Raw genomic sequence first — 21,383 nt, 5'->3', positions numbered from 1 at the left:
TGTTGTTCAAAGTTCTTTTATGTACATCGTCACATTCAGTTTTCTCAATTACCATGTTAGATGAAGATAATATGTTATTTTTTCATTTAATGTGAGATTGTAGCCTTGCTTTGGAAATAGTGAGAGTAAGTTCTCCTGTGTCTTAGACTCTCAACTTAAGAATTTTGGCAGATAATTTGTAATATGACGTATTTCTTCCATGAGCTAATTCCTCAAGGAACTTCATTTATGTTGAGATTTTTTATTTTCTTTCAACCAGCAGTGCCAGATAATCAGACAGGTTTCTGACCATAGGTAATATTTATGGGCTCCTTTCTCCAGAATGCATATTTTGTCAATTTGTCCCGAAACTCTTTGGTTTTCACTGCATAAATAATAGGGTTGAGCATTGGAGGTACAAGGAAGTAGAGGCTGCCAAGAATGGTGTGCACATGAGGTGGAATGCCATGGCCAAAACGGTGAGCAAGAAAAGAGAAAAGTGGGGGGGTGTAATAGAGAAGCATGACACAGATGTGTGTGGTGCAGGTATTTACTGCTTTTTGGTGGGCTTCCTTAGAAGAGAGCCGCATTACAGCCCGGATGATCAGCACATAAGATGAGGCAATAGCTGAGACGTCTACCCCAGCAACCAACAAGGCCACCACCAGACCATACACCCTGTTGACCGTGGTGTCCACACACACCATCTTCACCACAGCCATGTGCTCACAATAGGTGCTGGGGATGACATGCCTGGCATGAAAGGGCATCTTCTGGAGGAGGATGGGCATGGGGAGAATGAGCAGGGCAGCTCTCACTAAACTCACAAGGCTGATGAGCCCAATGCGGCTGTTGGAAAGGATGGTGGCATAGCGCAGGGGCTCACAGATGGCCACGTAGCGGTCAAAGGCCATGGACATGAGGATGGCAGACTGCAAGGCAGAGATGGAGTGGAGGAAGAACAGCTGGACCAGGCAGCCCTCGAAGCTGATGTCACTCTGGTCAAACCAGAGGATGCACAGCACCTTGGGGATGGTGGTTGTGGACATGCCCAGGTCCGTGAGGGCCAGCATGCCAAGCAGCAGGAACATGGGCTTATGCAGGGAGCGCTCTGTGGAGATGATGAAGAGGATGGTGCAGTTCCCCAGGATGGTGACAAAGTACATGGAAGAGAAAGGAATAGAGATCCACTTGTGTTTGTCCTCCATCCCAGGAATGCCTTGGAGAAGGAAGAAAGCGGGGTGGCCCTGGGAGGCATTGCAGTCAGTCATGCTGGCCCCCTGGTGGAGCATCTGAAAAGAGCAATTCAGAAACAACTGAGCCTGGATTTTAAAAATAATCAAGACTTTCAAAGTAGAAATAAAAGTTGGAATATTAAGATACACAAAAATAATTGGGGAGGTTGGATGGAGGCAATCAAAAGGTACAAAGTTTCTGTTATAATTAGTACCAGGGATGTAATGTGCAATATGATAAATATGTATGACAGTTAAGACTAAATCCTAAGAGTTCTTATCAAAAGGAAAAATATTTTTTCTATGTCTTTAAAATTTTGTTTATACATGAGATGACAGATGTTCACAAACCTTAGTGTGATAATCATTTCATGAGGTATATAAGTTACATTATGCTGTATTCTTTAAACTTACACAGGTGCTGTATATCAACTATATCTCAATAAAACTGAATAAAAGAGAATATCTTCAAAACCACCACAGACTGTTTGACTTCCATTTGATCAGAATTGTAGGTTTCCATAGTGTTTTCCAAAGTTCAACACCGAAGATTCAGCACAGTTTGGATTTTCCTGCAAGCCCACATGTGTCCATCTGGCAAGAAATTTAGACTGTTATGGTTGAAAATATCCTATGAAGCACTGACTCCCCTGTTTTCTAGACTATATTCAGATAAGCTATAATTTGTAATAACACCTTGGTATGCTAATACTGCTATTGACTTCATGCTCCTGATTCCCCTCTATGTTGCAGTCTAAAAGAACAACCTGGGACTCCAATTAAAAAATAATAATAAATGAGAAAAAAGGTGGATTTAAAGTAGCATAAAAATAATTTTGATATCATGATATATATAATCAATATAATACAGTAGCACATTGTAGTATTAGAGTAGTAATAATGTGGCATAAAATTAATATCTAAGAGAATATGTTTTATCATAGCTATTTTATTAAGGACAGATTGATTCATTGTTTATTATCAGAACATGCTAAATTTTAAGAATATATTGCATCTATTTTTAATGTATTTTCACTTAAAGACTGTAAGTTAAAATATGTGAAACAAAAATAAATTCAATGAGAAATTAATAAAATATTACATAGCCCTCTCTGCAACAAGATCAAATAGGTCAACAAAAGTTTTTTAAAAATAATAAAACTTAAGTTTATAATATAATTTTCTATTCAAGAATTTAAATATATACATTTATGATGTTATATATACAGTGTAATATTATTCAACCATAAAAAAACTTGCCATTTGGGACAATGTGGATAGATTTAGAGGGTTTTATGCTAAGTGAAATAAGTCAGACAGGAAAAGAAAACTATATTTTCTTTTTCACTTTTATTTGGAATCTATTTGTATATTTTCACTCATATGAGGAATCTAAAAAAAAAAAATAGCAAGAAATGGACTCAAAGATACAGAGAACAAACGGTTGCCAGAGGGGAGGGTGGAAGAAGGGGTGAAAAAGGTGAAGGGGACTAAAAGGTACAAATTACCTGTTATAAAATAAATAAGTCACAAGGATGTAATGCCTAGAACAGGGAATATAATCAATAATATTATAATAAACTTTATGTTTGTAATCTACAAAAAAATTGGATAACTAAAATATAAACCTGAAGCTAATACAATATTGTAAGTCAACTACACTGTAATTTTTTTAAAAAGATATTTGGCAAAACTAATACAATTATGTAAAGTTTAAAAATAAAATTAAAAAAATAAAAATAAAAAAAAATAAAAAGTATTGTAAAAAAGGAAAAAAGGGAAGAAAAAGAAAACTTATGGTACAGATAAGGAATATACACATTTATCAATGAGGAAAATTTTTTAAGAACATGTATCACGTTCGCACAGTAAAGCAATCCACAATTATTTAAAAAATACAGATTTACTGTTCATATGGGACTCAAGGGGACCCTAGTGACTAGAAATGTACAATAATAAATAAGAATGAAACAGGGGATGAGATTCCGATCAACTGAAGCTCAGAGATGAGGCCACCAGAATGTGAATATAAAGCCTTTACTCACCTAGAGCCACTTACCTGAATGTAAGGCAGTAAGAGAGCAGAAAACTAGTCCCACACACTGTCTTCAAATATGGTCATGTGAATGTGTACACATGAATGTAGGCATATCTTAGTAAACATCCATTTGCCTCTTGGAGAGCACATTCATTGTCTTGCATTTCTCCACTCCTCACCTTCAGGCTTTCTTCATGATGTGGCTCTTTAAGTAACCTAAATAAAGGCCCCCATAATGCCCAGAATTAGCTCTTTTTTTACTCCCTGATTCCCCAAACGCACTCACTATGCATCACTACTATTATGTGTAACAATGACTCTGGAGGCTGCCCTGTGCTCCCAGTAGATAAAGCTGGTTGACTTTAGGGATTCTGGGAAACTTCCAGTGTTTTGCAGTCCTGGAGGAGCCTGAGAGACAGGATGTGAACCTAAAACTTAATCTAGAACTAGATTAGGGCTTTGCAGTTTCGGTATCCCAGTGGCCCTCATTCCCATACATGTGTAGGTAGGAGAGCCAGGAGAGCTTTACTCCATGGCTGGAGTAGTCATGCTCATAAATGCAAAAGAGGTAAACCCCCGTTGTTGATATCCTGACTTTCGCTCTAACCTATTTGCAGGTCAATGGCTTTTCCATGGACACTCCTCAGGTCACTTTCTGCAACTCACATTTCCCCAGCCCTTATAGTCTCTCATGTTATTAGAGTCCCAACTTTCTGCAGTGGAAGTTGTGTGGTTGTGTCTCTAAGCAGATACATCTTTGCTGGCCTGTTTATATGCTCTCAAGCACTGGATCCAGATTTGGCCAATGTTTCTTTTCTCATGAGTCCAGAGGAAGCAAAGTATTAAAGTCCATCAAAAAGTATGCTGCCAAGTCCATTGCAAAATGCACAATGCAGAACAAAACCATCACAAAATTTCACAAAGACTAAACAGAGATAGGACTCAGAGAGCTGGATTCTAAATCCTGATGTAGTGCAAGTTCTTCCTGCAGACAGGCTCTGTAGGACAACTTTGTTCAGAGTCAGTGTCAATAAGAGTGAAACAGTGGCAGAGGAATGTGAGTGCCAAAATAAACGTGCTGGGTCAATCAATATATTAACAATATAATCAATTAATTAATTGTTTTATGTCAATATATAAACAATTAATCAATATAAACATAGATGCACCTGCTCATAAACACATCCACACAGATTCCCCTGCAGAAGCTGTGGCTCTTCAGTGCACTTCAGTTCAGTCACTCAGTCGCGTCTGACTCTTTGCAACTCTGTGGACTACAGCATGCCAAGCCTCCCTGTCCATCACCAACTCCTGGAGTTTACTGAAACTCATGTCCATTGAGTCAGTGATGCCATCCAACCACCTTATCGCCTGTCGTCACCTTCTCCTTGCACCTTCAATCTTTCCCAGCATCAGGATCTTTTCCAATGAGTCAGTTCTTTGCATGAGGTGGCCAAAGTATTGGAGTTTCTGCTTTAGCATCAGTCCTTCCAATGAATATTCAGGACTGATTTACTTTAGGATGGACTGGTTGGATCTCCTTGCAGTCCAAGGAACTCTCAAGAGCCTTCTCCAACACTACAGTTCAAAAGCATTAATTCTTCGGTGCTCAGCTTTCTTTATAATCCAACTCTCATATCCATACATGACTACTGGAAAAACCAAAGCTTTGACTAGATGGACATTTGTTGGCAAGCCAATATCTCTGTTTTTTAATATGCTATCTAGGTTGGTCATAACTTTCTGCCAAGGAACAAGCATCTTATAATATCATGGCTGCAATCACCATCTTCAGTGATTTTGGAGCCCCCCAAAATAAAGTCTGTCACTGTTTCCAATCTTTCCCCATCTATTTCCCATGAAGTGATGGGACCAGATGCCATGATCTTTGTTTTCTGAATGTTGGGTTTTAACCCAACTTGTCCACTCTCCTCCTTCACTTTAATCAAAAGCCTTTTTAGTTCTTTGCTTTGTGCCATAAGGGTAGTGTCATCAGCATATCTGAGGTTATTGATATTTCTCCCAGCAATCTTGATTCCAGCTTGTGTTTCATCCAGTCCAGCATTTCTCATGATGTACTTTGCATCTAAATTAAATAAGCAGGGTGACAAGATACAGCCTTGATGTACTCCTTTCCCTATTTGGAACCAGTCTGTTGTTCCATGTCCAGTTCTAACTGTTGCTTCCTGACCTGCATACAGATTTCTCAGGAGGAAGGTTGGGTGGTCTGTTATTCCCATCTCTTGAAGAATTTTCCACAGTTTGTTGTGATCCACATAGTCAAAAGTTTTGACATAGTCAATAAAGCATCAGTAGATGTTTTTCCGGAACCCTCCTCCTTTTTCGAGAATTCATTGCCATGATCCAACAGATGTTGGCAATTTGATCTCTGGTTCTTCTGCCTTTTCTAAATCCTGCTTGAACATCTGGAAGTTCATAGTTCACATAATGTTGAAGCCTGGCTTGGAGAATTTTGAGCACTACTTTACTAGTGTGTGAGATGAGTGTAATTGTGTGCTAGTTTGAGCATTCTTTGGCATTGCCTTTCTTTGGGATTGGAATGAAAACTGACCTTTTCCAGTCATGTGGCCACTGCTGAGTTTTCCAAATTTGCTGGCATATTGAGTGCAACATTTTCACAGCATCATCTTTTAGAATTTTAAATAGCTCAACTGGAATTCCATCACCTCCGCTAGCTTTGTTCATAGTGATGCTTCTTAAGGCTCACTTGACTTCACATTCCAGGATGTCTGGCTCTAGGTCAGTGATCACACCATTGTGATTATCTGGGTCATGAAGATTTTTTTTTGTATAGTTCTTCTGAGTATTTTTATTACCTCCTCTTAATATCTTCTGCTTCTGTTAGGTCCATACCATTTCTGTCCTTTATTGAGCCCATCTTTGCATGAAATGTTCCCTTGGTATCTCTAGTTTTCTTGAAGAGATCTCTAGTCTTTCCCATTCTATTGCTTTCCTCTATTTGTTTGCACTGATCACTGAGGAAGGCTTTCTTATCTCTCCTTGCTATTCTTTGGAACTCTGCATTCAAATAGATGTATCTTCTTTTTCTCTTTTGCTTTTCCTTTCTTTTCTTTTCACAACTATTTGTAAGGCTTCCTCAGACAGCCATTTTGCTTTTATGCATTTCTTTTTATTGGGCATGGTCTTGATCCCTGTCTCCTGTACAATGTCACAAATCTCATTCCATAGTTCATCAGGCACTCTGTCTATCAGATCTAGGCCCTTAAATCTATTTCTCACTTCCACTGTATAATCGTAAGGGATTTGATTTAGGTCATACCTAAATGGCCTAGTGTTTTCCCTACTTTCTTCAATTTCAGTCTGAATTTGGTAAGAAGGAGTTCATGATCTGAGCCACAGTCAGCTCCCAGTCTTGTTTTTGCTGACTGTATAGAGCCTCTTCATTTTTGGCTGCAAAGAATATAATCAATCTGATTTCTGTGTTGACCACCTGGTGATGTCCATGTGTAGAGTCTTCTCTTCTGTTATTGGAAGAGGGTGTTTGCTATGACCAGTGCATTCTCATGGCAAAACTCTATTAGCCTTTGCCCTGCTTCATTCTGTACTCCATGGCCAAATTTGCCTGTTACTCCAGGTGTTTCTTGACTTCCTACTTTTTCATTCCAGTCCTCTGTAATGAAAAGGACATCTTTTTTGGGTGTTAGTTCTAGAAGGTCTTGTAGGTCTTCATAGAATCATTCAGCTTCTTCAGCTTTACTGGTTGGGGCATAGACTTAGATTACTGTGATATTGAATGGTTTGCCTTGGAAAGGAACAGAGATCACTCTGTTGTTTTTGAGATTGTGCCCAAGTCCTTCATTTCAGACTCATTTGTTGACTCTGATGGCTACTTCATTTCTTCTAAGGGATTCTTGCCCACAGTAGTAGATATATAATGGTCATATGAGATAAATTCACCCAGTCCAGTCCATTTTAGTTCGCTGATCCCTAAAATGTTCATGTTCACTCTTGCCATCTCCTGTTTGACCACTTCCAATTTGCTTTGATTTATGGACCTGACATTCCAGGTTCCTATGCAATATTGCTCTTAGAGAATCGGAACTTGCTTCCATCACCTGTCACTTTCACAACTGGGTGTTGTTTTTGCTTTGGCTCTGTCTCTTCATTCTTTCTTGGATTATTTCTCCACTGATCTCCAGTAGCATACTGGGTGCCTACTGACCTGGCAAGTTCATCTTTCGGTGTCCTATCTTTTTGCCTTTTCACACTGTTCATGGGGTTCTCAAGGCAAGAATACTGAAGTGGCTTGCCATCCCCTGCTCCAGTGGACCACGTTTTATCAGAACTCTCCACCATGACCCGTGCATCTTGGGTGACCTTACATGGCATGGCTCATAGTTTCATTGAGTTAGACAAGGCTGTGGTCCTTGTGATTAAATTGGTTAGTTTTCTGTGATGGTGGTTTTCATTCTATCTGCCCCTGATGAAGAAGGATAAGAGGCTTATGTAAGCTTCCTGATGGGGGAGACTGAGGGGGAAACTGGGTCTTGTTCTGATGGTCAGGGCCATGCTCAGTAAGCCTTTAATCCAATTTTTTGTTGAAGAGTGGGGCTGTGTTCCCTCCCTGTTATTTGACCTGAGGGGGGCAAATAGTGGGGGTAATGAAGACAATGGCAACCTCCTTTAAAATGTCCCATGCAAGCTCCACTACACTCAGTGCCCCCAACCCTGCATCAGGCCACTGCCAACCCAAGCCTCCACCAGAGACTCCTGGACACTTATGGGAAAATCTGGGTCAGTCTCTTGTGGGGTCACTGATCCTTTCTCCTGGGTTCTGGTGCACATAAGGTTCTGTTTATACCCTGCAAAAGTCTGTTTCCTCAGTCCTGTGTAAGTTCTAGCAGCTCTATGGTGGAGTTAATGGCAACCTCCTCCAAGAGGGCTTTTGCTATACCCAGGTCTACTGCACCCAGAGCCCCTGCCCCGGCAGCAGTCCACTGCTGACCCATACCTCTTCAAGAGACACTCACATACAGTTCTGTCTCAGTCTCTGTGAGGCTTCTGGGTCCTGACATGTACAAGGTATGTTTGAGCGCTCTGAGCGTCTCTGGTGGGTATGGGGTTTGATTCTAACTGTGATTTTGCCCCTCCTACCATTTGCTGGGGCTTCTCCTTTGTCCTTGGATGTGGGGTATCACTTCACAATCACTCCAGTGCCTCACAGCTGCTGCTCAAGCACCAGGCAGTTGCTGCAGCTCTAATAACAGGCAAAAATTCTGGGCTCAGTCATTTGCTTTTCTCACTGTTCCAAGTTGGCCCTGAGGGGCTATAATGACAGGTAACAAGAAAAAAATAATCATTTCTTCCTAGTCCTCCTTCCCATTATTTTATCTTTGGTCCTGTCAAATACATGAAAGCTACTAAAGAAACTTTTCTTGCATAATATGTCCCCAATTCTATCAAGCACCTTCTGTTATTGACCAGAGGATCCTCATTTTAATCAAAACTTTTAACCTTAACTTTCTGGACAATGATTCCCATCTGATTTCTCTCCAGATCCTGTATGCCTCTCACTAACATCATATATGGCAAATAGTAGGTAGTTTAGTTTTGCTAAGTCATGTCCTACTCTTGCAATCCCAAGGACTGAAGACTGCCAGCCTCCTCTGTCCATGGGATTCCCCAAACAAGAATATTGAAGTGGGTTGCCATTTCCATCTCCAGGGATCTTCCTGACCCAAGGACTGAACCCAAGTTTCCTGCATTGCCGGCAGTCTCCTGCATTGCAGGCAACTTCTTTACCTACTGAGCCACCAGGTAAGCCCAAATAGTGGGCAAATATAAATGTCAAATGAATGAATAAGCAGATGAATCAGCTCATTTTAATATGAACTTAAAATGTATCCTATTTCATAAGATTTCACATGTTTTTGTTTGTGTCTGTTTGTGTCTTGTGTCTATAAACACCAAAAGCATGCCTATGTTTGAAGACTATAACTTCTCCTTAAATGAATTTGTACATTCAAGGCAAAATTCACATAAGTTTTTATCTACTTTGCTTGAAATTTTGGCAAAATGACTCTGAAATTAACTGGGAAAAACAAATATCTGAAGATAATAATTTAACAGAGGGCAGCTTATTCTACTAGAAATTAAAATGCATTATGAAACTCTTTACTTTGAACAATTAGGTTATGGTTTAGAAATAAATAACTGGGCAAAAGGCATCAACATAGATGTCCAAGTGTATAATGTCTATTATGAAACTATGGTAATATCTCAAAACACTGAAGAAAAGCTAGATTCTAGATAACATAATTAATAATTAAATGTATGTTTTCAGATGACTTATGATGTTATCATGCCTACCAATGTCAAATCTAGGTTTCTTTTATTTTAGTCTACTTTGGAAACACAAAGCTTATAAAGAACAATATAGAATACGTTCTTATATTCATTATGTAGATTAAGAAACAAAGTGCTACAAAAATATTAAGAGCCTCCTGTGCAGTCTATTCATGTAATATTTGTTTTACTTTTATTCTTCAGAGTTGAATTATATCATACCATTTTCCATAACATTTTATATATTTTATTTTCACTACTTAAGTATGAATCCTTAGTTAATTCATAATATTTTAAAGCATATTTTAAACTTTATATAGATGGTGTTATGCCATGCCATTTTTCTGAATTTTAATTGTTTATCATTTGTGAGATTTTATTTGTGAGATACACATATGTTTATGCAGGTATAACATTTTATTTGTGGGATACAATTGTGTTTCTGCCTGTATGTCTAGAGAAATATTTATTATGCAAAAAAGCAAAATGGCTGTCTTGGGAGGCCTTACAAATAGCTATGAAAAAAGAGAAGTGAAAAGCAAAGGAGAAAAGGAAAGATATAAGCATCTGAATGCAGAGTTCCAAAGAATAACAAGGAGAGATAAGAAAGCCTTCCTCAGCGACCAATACAAAGAAATAGAGGAAAACAACAGAATGGGAATGACTAAAGATCTCTTCAAGAAAAGTAGAGATACCAAGGGAACATTTCATGCAAAGATGGGCTCGATAGAGGACAAAAATGGTATGGACCTAACAGAAGCAGAAGATATTAAGAAGAGGTGGCAAGAATAAACAGAAGAACTGTACAAAAAAGATCTTCACAACCCAGATAATCACGATTGTGTGATCACTCACCTAGAGCCAGACATCCTAGAATGTGAAGTCAAGTGGGCCTTAGAAAGCATCACTATGAACAAGGCTAGTGGAGGTGATGGAATTCCAGTTGAGCTATTCCAAATCCTGAAATATTATGCTGTGAAAGTGCTGCACTTAATATGCCAGCAAATTTGAAAAACTCAGCAGAGGCCACAGGACTGGAAAAGGTCAGTTTTCATTCCAATCCCAAAGAAAGGAAATGCCAAAGAATGCTCAAACTACCACACAATTGCACTCATCTCACAGGCTACTAAAGTAATGCTCAAAATTCTCCAAGCCAGGCTTCAGCAATACATGAACCTTAAACTTCCAGATGTTCAAGCTGGTTTTGGAAAAGGCAGAGGAACCAGAGATCAAATTGCCAACATCTGCTGGATCATGGAAAAAGCAAGAGAGTTCCAGAAAAACATCTATGTCTGCTTTATTGACTATGCCAAAGCCTTTGACTGTGTGGATCACAATCAACTGTGGAAAATTCTGAAAGAGATGGGAATATCAGACCACCTGACCTGCCTCTTGAGAAATCTGTATGCAGGTCAGGAAGCAACAGTTAGAACTGGACATGGAACAACAGACTGGTTCCAAATAGGAAAAGGAGTACATCAAGGCTGTATTTTGTCACCTTGTGTCTTTAACTTATATGCAGAGTACATCATGAGAAAAGCTGAGCTAGAAGAAGCACAGCTGGAATCAAGATTTCCAGGAGAAGTATCAATTACCTCAGGTATGCAGATGACACCACCCTTATGGCAGAAAGTGAAGAGGAACTAAAAAGCCTCTTGATGAAAGTGAAAGAGGAGAGTGAAAATGTTGGCTTCAAGCTCAACATTCAGAAAACTAAGATCATGGCATCTGGTCCCATCACTCCATGGGAAATAGATGGGGAAACAGTGGAAACAGTGTCAGACTTTATTTTTTTGGGCTCCAAAATCACTGCAGATGGTGATTGCAGCCATGAAATTAGAAGACACTTACTCATTGGAAGAAAAGTTATGACCAACCTAGATAGCATATTGAAAAGCAGAGACATTACTTTGCCAACAAAGGTCCGTGTAGTCAAGGCTATGGTTTTTCTGGTGGTCATGTATGGATGTGAAAGTTGGTTGTGAAGAAAGCTGAGTGCAGAAGAATTGATGCTTTTGAACTGTGGTGCTGAAGAAGACTCTTGAGGGTCCCTTGGACTGCAAGGAGATCCAGGCAGTCCATCCTAAAGGAGATCAGTCCTGGATGTTCTTTGGAAGGACTGATGCTAAAGCTGAAACTCCAATACTTTGGCCACCTCATGCAAAGAGTTGACTCATTGGAAAAGTCTCTGATGCAGGGAGGGATTGAGGGCAGCAGGAGAAGGGGACGACAGAGGATGAGATGGTTGGATGGCATCACCGACTCGATGGACCTGACTTTGGGTGCACTCCAGGAGTTGGTGATGGACAGGGAGGCCGGGCATGCTGCAATTCATGGGGTCGCAAAGAGTCGGACACGACTGAGTGAGTGAACTGAATTGATAACTCTTTTATTACTACTATATGCATCTATATGCTCCTCCTATGTTTTATTTAGTTAAGATACCACATTTAATTCATTCCTTTGTTTGAATGAAAAAATTGTATTTAATTAATTCATTTTTCTTTGATGAGCATTTAGGTGGTTTATAATTATTTGTAAATATAATATTGTTATTAATATTCTAATATGAGTCTATCTTGCTTACTTGTGAAGTGTGCCTCAAGTACTTATATTTGGAGTGAAATTCCCTGGGTGTAGAGTATCTCTAACTTTTCTAAAGATTAATAAATTGATTTTGAAAGTAGTTGATCCATATTTAGCATCCCATCAGCTGTGATTCCTATTTCTCTATATTAACAGTTAGTGAGGATATAGAGATGATAGTGTTTCTACTTCTCAACATTGACACTAATTGTCAGTATTATTTGATTCAGTTCAGTTCAATTCATTCGCTCAGTCATGTCCGACTCTATGTGACCCCATGATTCAGAGCACACTAGGCCTCCCTGTCCATCACTAACTCCTGGAGTCCACCCAAACTCATGTGCATCAAGTCGGTGATGCCATCCAGCCATCTCTTCCTCTGTCGTCCCCTTCTCCTCCTGCCCTCAATCATTCCCAGCATCAGGGTCTTTTCCAATGAGTCAGCTCTTTGCATCAGGTGGCCAAAGTGTTGGAGTTTCAGCTTCAACATCAGTCCTTCCAATGAACACCCAGGACTGACCTCCTTTAGGATGGACTAGTTGGATCTGCTTGCAGTCCAAGGGACTCTTAAGAGTCTTCTCCAACACCAAAGTTCAAAAGCATCAGTTCTTCTGTGCTCAGCTTTCTTTATAGTCCAACTCTCACATCCATACATAACCATTGGAAAAACCATAGCCTTGACTGAAGTGAAGTGAAGTGAAGTCGCTCAGTCGTGTCCGACTATTTGCGACCCCATGGACTGTAGCCTATCAGGCTCCTCTGTCCATGGGATTTTCCAGGCAAGAGTGCTGGAGTGGATTGCCATTTCCTTCTCCGGGGGATCTTCCTGACCCAAGAATCGAACCTGGGAGTCCCACATTGGAGGCAGACACTTTACCGTCTGAGCCACCAGGAAGATCTTAGCCTTGACTAGACAGACCTTTGTTGGCAAAGTAATGTCTTTGGTTTTTAATATGCTGTCTAGGTTGGTCATAACTTTCCTTCCAAGGAGTAAGGGTCTTTTAATTTCATGGCTGCAATCACCATCTGCAGAGATTTTGGAACCCCTAAAAATAAAGTCAGCCACTGTTTCCGCATCTATTTCCCATGAAGTGATTGGATCAGATGCCATGATAGTAGTTTTCTGAATGTTGAGCTTGAAGACAACTTTTTAACTTTCCTGTTTCACTTTCATCAAGAGGCTCTTTAGTTCTTCACTTTCTGCCATAAGGGTGGTGTCATCTGCATATCTGAGGTTATTGATATTTCTCCCGGCAATCTTGATTCCAGCTTGTGCTTCCTCCAGCCCAGTGTTTCTCATGATGTACTCTGCATATAAGTTAAACAAGCAGGGTGACAATATACAGCCTTGACGTACTCCTTTTCCTATTTGGAACCAGTCTGTTGTTCCATGTCCAGTTCTAACTGTTGCTTCCTGACCTGCATACAGATTTCTCAAGAGGCAGGTCAGGTGGTCTGGTATTCCCATCTCTTTCAGAATTTTCCACAGTTTATTGTGATCCACACAGTCAAAGGCTTTGGCATAATCAATAAAGCAGACATAGATGTTTTTCTGGAACTCTCTTGCTTTTTCCATGATCCAGCGGATGTTGGCAATTTGATCTCTGGTTCCTCTGCCTTTTCTAAAACCAGCTTGAACATCTGGAAATTTAAGGTTCACGTATTGCTGAAGCCTGTCTTGGAGAATTTTGAGCATTACTTTAGTAGCCTGTGAGATGAGTGCAATTGTGTGGTAGTTTGAGCATTCTTTGGCATTTCCTTTCTTTGGGATTGGAATGAAAACTGACCTTTTCCAGTCCTGTGGCCACGCCTGAGTGTTCCACATTTGCTGGCATATTGAGTGCAGCACTTTCACAACATCATCTTTCAGGATTTGAAATAGCTCAACTGGTGTTCCATCACCTCCACTAGCTTTGTTCGTAGTGATGCTTTCTAAGGCCCACTTGACTTCACATTCTAGGATGTCTGGCTCTAGGTGAGTGATCACACCATCATGATTATCTGGGTTGTGAAGATCTTTTTTGTACAGTTCTTCTGTTTATTCTTGCCACCTCTTCTTAATATCTTCTGCTTCTATTAGGTCCCTAACATTTCTGTCCTTTACTGAGCCCATCTTTCCATGAAATATTCCCTTGGTATCTCTAATTTTTTGAAGAGATCTCTATTGTTTTCCTCATTTCTATTGTTTTCCTCATTTCTTTGCATTGATAGCTGAGGAGGGCTTTCTTATCTCTCCTCGCTATTCTTTGGAATTCTGCATTCAGATGTTTATATCTTTCCTTTTCTCCTTTGCTTTTTGCTTCGCTCCTTTTCACAGCTATTTGTAAGGCCTCCTCAGGCATCCGTTTTGCTTTTTTGCATTTCTTTTTCTTGGGGATGGTCTTGCTCTCTGTTTCCTGTACAATGTCACAAACCTCCATCCATAGTTCATCAGGCACTCTATCAGATCTAGTCCCTTTGATTATGTGATTATTTTGTTTTAATTTTACTAATCTGAGAAGTGTGAAAGTGGTTCTAACTAAATTACTTTATTACTCAGATGGTTGAGGAAAGTTTAATATATTTATATTTAATATATTTATAACTCTTTATGCTCAAAGGCTCATGTGGGTATCCCTGGTTGGCAGTACCTTGTGTATTGTCACAAATGGTGACCAAGAGGAAGTAGTACTCTTAAGAGTTCCTTGGACTGCGAGGAGATTAAACCAGTCAATCCTAAAGGAAATCAACCTTGAATATTCATTGGAAGGATTGATGCTGAAGCTGAAGTTCCAATACTTTGGCCACTTGATGCGAAGATCTGACTCATTTGAAAAGACCGTGATGCTGGAAACATTGAGGGGAGGAGGAGAAGGGGCCAACAGGGAATGAGATTGTTGGATGGCATCAGCAGCTCAAGGGACAAGTGTTTGAGCAAACTCCAGGACATAGTGAAGGACATGGAAGCCTGGTCTGCTGCAGTCTATGGGGTTGCAAAGAGTTGGACATGACTTAGCAACTGAACAACAATGATTTCACAGGGAAAAGATGACTAAAACTCCCCATTTGGACACTTCCTGGACTCTGTTCTGTATATCTTCTACTTCTATTGTTTTACTCTATATCTTCTTGTTATAATAAAATTTTAATCATAAGTATATTTTTCTAAGTTTTCATGATTTCTCTAGAAAAGTATTGAACATGAGGGTAATCATTATGACCCCCCAATTTTTAATCAGCTGGGGGAACCTGAACTAGCTGATGACATCTGAAGTGAGAGTGATCTTGTGGGAATTACTCTCTCAGGAATTACAGTTTGGCCAATTCTAGATAACTATAAACACTGGGTAGAGAAACATTTTCTTAGTCATATTAGGCTAAATTAACCATAAGGAAAATTTTTAATGTAAATCATGGTATCTGTTATTTATTGTTGATAACAAACCACTTCAAAACTAGTTGTTGAGGACTTCCATGGTGGTACAGTAGATGGGAGTCCACCTGCCAGTGCAGGGGACATGGTTTTGATCTCTGGTCCAGGAAGATTCCACATGCCATGGAACAACTAAGCCCATGTGCCACAACGACTGAAGGCCATGTGCAATAAAGCTTATTCTCTGCGACAAGAGAAACCACTGCAATGAGAGACCCATGCACTGCAATGAAGAGTATCCCCTACTCACCTCAACTAGAGAAAGCCTGCATGTAGTAATGAAGAACCAGTGCAACCAGATAAATAAATAAATTTTAGTAAAAACTAGTAGCAGAAATCAACAATTTTATTTTGCTTACAAATCTGACTTTTTAGTCAGTGCTCAGAGGGAGACTTTGTTTCTGCTCCTGTAGGTACTGGCTGGGGCATTTGAAGGCTAGTTTAGTTTGGTATCAGATAGAATGCTTAAATCATCTGAATGCTGACCTACTCCAAAGTCTGGTGTCTGGGCTGAATGAATATAAATAGGTAAGGGCTTGTACAGCTAGGAAGCCTCATTAATCTTTCTCCATCTATACATGATATCATGGCAGCTTCAGGGAAGCTGGAATGCTTACACATAAGTGAGAGAGAGAAGAAGGAAAAGGAGATGGAGGAGGAAGAGATGAAAAGGATAAGGGAAGGAAGGCAAAGCTCAGGCAGAGAGGAGAGAACAAGTCTGTATTTCCTTCTATAACCTAGATTCAAAAGTTCACATTAGTTATTTCCAACACATAATATAAATATGATTAATCATAAAACATGGTGCTAAGTAATTTGTGGGTCTTTTTATCTATATGTTTGCAGGTGGGGTAAATACCTACTCTTGGTATGTGTTAGAGATAGGCAGCGCTCAACCATTATTGCTTCTGCAAGTTTTTTCCATTTATAGAAGACACACTTCCTACGCAATCCATAATTTTATTTTTTCTCCTTGTGGCTACACTCATTACTTCAAGCTTTAAAATATGCCTCCTCTCTCAGACCTTGTTATTGAATTATTCAGTATATTGGAAGCCTTTATTATTATTTATTGTAGCTGGTGCTACACGGGAGAAGTTTTTCATTCCCCTGTAGTTTAAGTATCATGACTCTCCTTTAAACAGTGACCATCTTGACCCTATGGTGGGTATTCTTTTTCACCAAATTCTGCCTTCATAGATTGGTTCTACAATATGATGACAAATCCTAGAATCATTTTGGTTTCATCCTTCATGCATCTTTAATTATTTGCAGAATATCCATAATCATTGTCTAGAAGTCATAAACAATAACTTCTAAACTGAATGAATTCCTATATCTGAGCAGAGGATTAGAGCTCCAGAAGCTGCTTCAAGTTCTTGTTCATGACTTCCTCCCATATTCCAAGAGAAATTGCCTTGTAGATGTCTTTAGCCAAAGGTGTTCAGTATAAAACCAACTTTTATAATTGTAACCATAACAGAATTTCTCAGAATTTTTTCTTTTTAAGAGATTCTGACAGACACTGGAATTAGTTGAAAAGTGTAGGAGAGTTGACTTGAGGAATTAAAATATAAAATTAATTAAAATACATATGAACCTTTTAAAATTAGAATTTTCCCATGTTTCATTATCTGTTCGAATTGCTCTGTTAATTGGAGATGATATTCACTGCCCAAATTGCCTAATTCTTCAAGGAAGCAGCAATTATTGATGCCCAAATGTCAGCTTTCTGCAGCGGGGATGATAAAATAATGATCCTAAATGCAATTTAGAACTTTCCCTGTTCCTTCTCACTCACCTCAAGCTTTCACCGCTTTCTATTTCTCCTTAAACACACAGGTACATTACACCTTAGCCTTGATGTGACAAAGTGGTGAGCAAGTTACTGTTTGCTCTTATGTTCTTATGGAAACATACCACCCTACTTTATGTGTACAGTATGTTGCTGTTCCAAGTGCTTGTTCTTACATGTATGACCACATATAATTTGCCCAACATGTATGTCTATGATGGAAGAATATGTCATTATTCTTATTTAACAGAGGATAAATGCCTTGCTTTGAAATTACTGTGAACAAGGGGGGGTCTCCTGTGTCTTAGCCCATCTGTCCAAGGATTTTGGATGCTAATCTACAAGTTTGACATATTTTTCCCATGAGCCAATTCCTCCAGGAGCAGCATCTACTTATTTTTTTTTAATCTCATCCCCACCAGCACTAATAATCAGAGAGGTTTCTGATCATGGATAATGTTTATAAGCTCCTTCCTCCAGCACCCATATTTTGTCAATTTGTCCTGAAACTCTTTGGTTTTCACTGCATAAATAATAGGGTTGAGCATTGGAGGTATAAGGAAGTAGAGGCTGCCAAGAATGGTGTGCACATGAGGTGGGATTCCCTGGCCAAAGCGATGAGTGAGAAAAGAAAACAGTGAGGGTGTATAAGAGATAAGCATGACACAGATGTGTGTGGTGCAGGTATTTACTGCTTTTTGGTGGGCTTCCTTAGAAGAGAGCCGCATTACAGCCCGGATGATCAGCACATAAGATGAGGCAATAGCTGAGACGTCTACCCCAGCAACCAACAAGGCCACCACCAGACCATACACCCTGTTGACCGTGGTGTCCACACACACCATCTTCACCACAGCCATGTGCTCACAATAGGTGCTGGGGATGACATGCCTGGCATGAAAGGGCATCTTCTGGAGGAGGATGGGCATGGGGAGAATGAGCAGGGCAGCTCTCACTAAACTCACAAGGCTGATGAGCCCAATGAGGCTGTTGGAAAGGATGGTGGCATAGCGCAGGGGCTCACAGATGGCCACGTAGCGGTCAAAGGCCATGGACATGAGGATGGCAGACTGCAAGGCAGAGATGGAGTGGAGGAAGAACAGCTGGACCAGGCAGCCCTCGAAGCTGATGTCACTCTGGTCAAACCAGAGGATGCACAGCACCTTGGGGATGGTGGTTGTGGACATGCCCAGGTCCGTGAGGGCCAGCATGCCAAGCAGCAGGAACATGGGCTTATGCAGGGAGCGCTCTGTGGAGATGATGAAGAGGATGGTGCAGTTCCCCAGGATGGTGACAAAGTACATGGAAGAGAAAGGAATAGAGATCCACTTGTGTTTGTCCTCCATCCCAGGAATGCCCTGGAGAAGGAAGAAAGCGGGGTGGCCCTGGGAGGCATTGCAGTCAGTCATGCTGGCCCCCTGGTGGAGCATCTGAAAAGAGCAATCCAGAAACAACTGAGCCTGGATTTTAAAAATAATCAAGACTTTCAAAGTAGAAATAAAAGTTGGAATATTAAGATACACAAAAATAATTCTGATTTTTATTAGAATAGAAAAGAATTATATCCTATGGTAGTAGAATAGTAATAATGTGGCATAAAATTAATAACTGAGAGAAAATATTTTATAGTAACTTTTATTAAGGACAGACAGATTCATAATTATCAAGACATGTCATTAAATTTACAAGAATACATTGCATATATTTTGAATGTATTTTCACCTGAAGACTATAACTCAAAGTATATGAAACAGACATAGATAGAAATACAGAGAAAAATTGATAAAGTATCACATTCCTCTCTCAACAAACCAAAGGCCAAATAAACAGGTCAACAAAAAACTGTTTATAAAATAAGAGAACTTGAAAACTTACAGCAGAATTCTTATCCAGCTAAATAATACACATTTATTGCAGGCTTAGGAATCATGGAAACTGTCTAATGCTGAATTAGAATAAAGCAGGCAGTAAGATTCTGATCATTGGAATCTCTGAGACGAGGCCACCAGAATATGAATATAAAGTCCATACTCACCTAGAATCACTTACCTGAATGTGAGGCAATAAGAGAATGGAAAGCTAGTCCCACACACCGTCTTCAAATGTCTGTAAGTGAGTACATACACATGTATGCAGCCATGTCTTAGCAAACATTCATTTGCCTCTTGAAGAGCACACTCATGGCCCAGCATCTCTCCACTCCTCTCTTTCAGGCATGCAGAATCCATGATGTGTCTCATTAAATAACCAGTAAAGGACCCCAGGGTGTCCAAAATTAGCTCTTCGTTACTCCTCCATTTCCTAAACATGCACATTACTGGTGTTAATTGTAAGACTGATCCTGAAGGTTGCCCTGAGCTCCCAAAAGATAATGCTGGTAGGCCTTAGGGATGTTGGGAATAACCCTGTTTTTAGCAGTCCTAGAGGAGCTTGAGAGAGGGGAAAGTGAAAGTGAAGTCAGTCACTCAGTTGTGTCTGACTCTTGTGACCCCATGGAGTATAGCCTGCCAGGCTCCTCTGTCCATGGGATTTCCCAGGCAAGAGTACTGGAGTGGGTCCTTATTTCCTTCTCCGGGGGATCTTGTAGATGGGGGGTGAAGTTAAATCTGAATCTGGAACTAGATTAGGGCTTTGCAGTTCAGACACCCCAAAGACCCCATTCCCACACTTGTGAGCATTTGAGAACCATGGAGACTTTGCTTCCTGGCTGAAGTATTCAAGCTTATAAAAGTCAGAGGCACAAACCCTGTTGTTGAGACCCTGGTAAAATGCTGTTAGTAGTCTCAAGTTCTGTCTGTCCCTCAGTGCTTTCTGACTTCACTCTAACTTTTTTCTCAGGTTAATAGTTTTGATCCAAACAGTCTCCAGGGCATTTTCTTCAATACCACCTCCTTTACTCAGCACCCACAGCCTTTCCTGTCTCAGTACCCTCTCAATCTCTGAGTCCAGATGTGACCATGTTTCCTTTCTCATGGTTCCAAAAAAAACAAATTATTAAAGTCTTCAAAAGTATCTCTCCAAGTCCATTGCAAAATGCACAAAACAGAACAAAACCATCATAAAAATCTTTCAAAGATGTATCAGAAATGTGGCTCAGGGAGCCAGATTCTAAAACTTGATATAGTGCAAGTTCTGCCTGCAGACAGGCTCTGTAGGGAGACTTTGTTCACAGTCAGGTGTCAATAAGAGTGAAACAATGACAGAGGAATGTGAGTGACAAAATTAACGTGTTGGGTCCGTCAGTACATCAATAGAAAGAGTACGTCAATGTACTTACGTGCTTAGTTGCTCAGTCATGTCCAACTTTGTGTGACCCCATGGACTGTTGCTCACTAGGGTCCTCTGTCCATGAAATTTTCCAAGCAAGAATACTGGAGTGGGTTGCCATTTCCTACTTCAAGAAATCATCCGGACCCAGGGATCTAACCCACATCTCTTGTATCACCTGCAGTGACAGGCAGATTCTTTACCATTGCATCACCAGAAGGGCCAACATAGATGCACCTGTTCATAGACAGATCCACACAGCTTCCCCGACAGAAAGCTGTAACTCTAATAACATGCAGAAATCTTGAGCTCAGTCATTTGTTTTTCTCTATGTCCCATGGTGGTCCTGAATGACAGGTAACAATCAAATATAACCATTTCTTCCTAGTTCTGGGCCTGTCATTATTTTATCCGCGGGCCTGTCAAATACCTCAACACAATTACTAAAGAAACCTTTCTTCATAGTATGCCCCCAGTTCCATCAAGCACCTTCTATTATCAACCAGAGGATGATTATTTTAGTCAAAACTTTTCACCTTAACTTTCTGGATAATCACAACACTGTGGGATAATAGCCCCATCTGATTTCTCTGCAAATAGTGTTTCCCTCTCATTAACATCATATATGTCACATAGTAGGTTTCCCTGGTAGCTCAGCTGGTAAAGAATCTGCCTGCAAGTAGGAGATCCCGGCTCAATTCCTGATCCCCTGGAGAAGGGACAGGTTACCCACTCCAGTATTCT

At 40.1% G+C, this 21,383-nt stretch overlaps 2 protein-coding genes across 2 annotated transcripts; both read right to left on the bottom strand.

Annotated features, from left to right (window-relative positions):
• Positions 1 to 272: 272 nt before the first annotated feature.
• On the bottom strand, positions 273 to 1,250 carry LOC102397055 (olfactory receptor 52E4-like). The gene has a single exon (XM_006053588.2). It carries the CDS (start codon positions 1,248 to 1,250, stop codon positions 273 to 275), a length of 978 nt encoding a protein of 325 aa, XP_006053650.1.
• A 16,553-nt stretch (positions 1,251 to 17,803) lies between these two features.
• On the bottom strand, positions 17,804 to 18,781 carry LOC102397388 (olfactory receptor 52E4-like). Its single transcript, XM_006053589.3, has one exon. The coding sequence runs from the start codon at positions 18,779 to 18,781 to the stop codon at positions 17,804 to 17,806; it is 978 nt and encodes a 325-aa protein (XP_006053651.3).
• Positions 18,782 to 21,383: the final 2,602 nt, after the last annotated feature.

Source organism: Bubalus bubalis, chromosome 16, assembly GCF_019923935.1.
Source record: "Bubalus bubalis isolate 160015118507 breed Murrah chromosome 16, NDDB_SH_1, whole genome shotgun sequence".
Lineage (NCBI taxonomy): Eukaryota > Metazoa > Chordata > Mammalia > Artiodactyla > Bovidae > Bubalus > Bubalus bubalis.
This window is presented reverse-complemented; position numbering and strand designations above follow the sequence as displayed.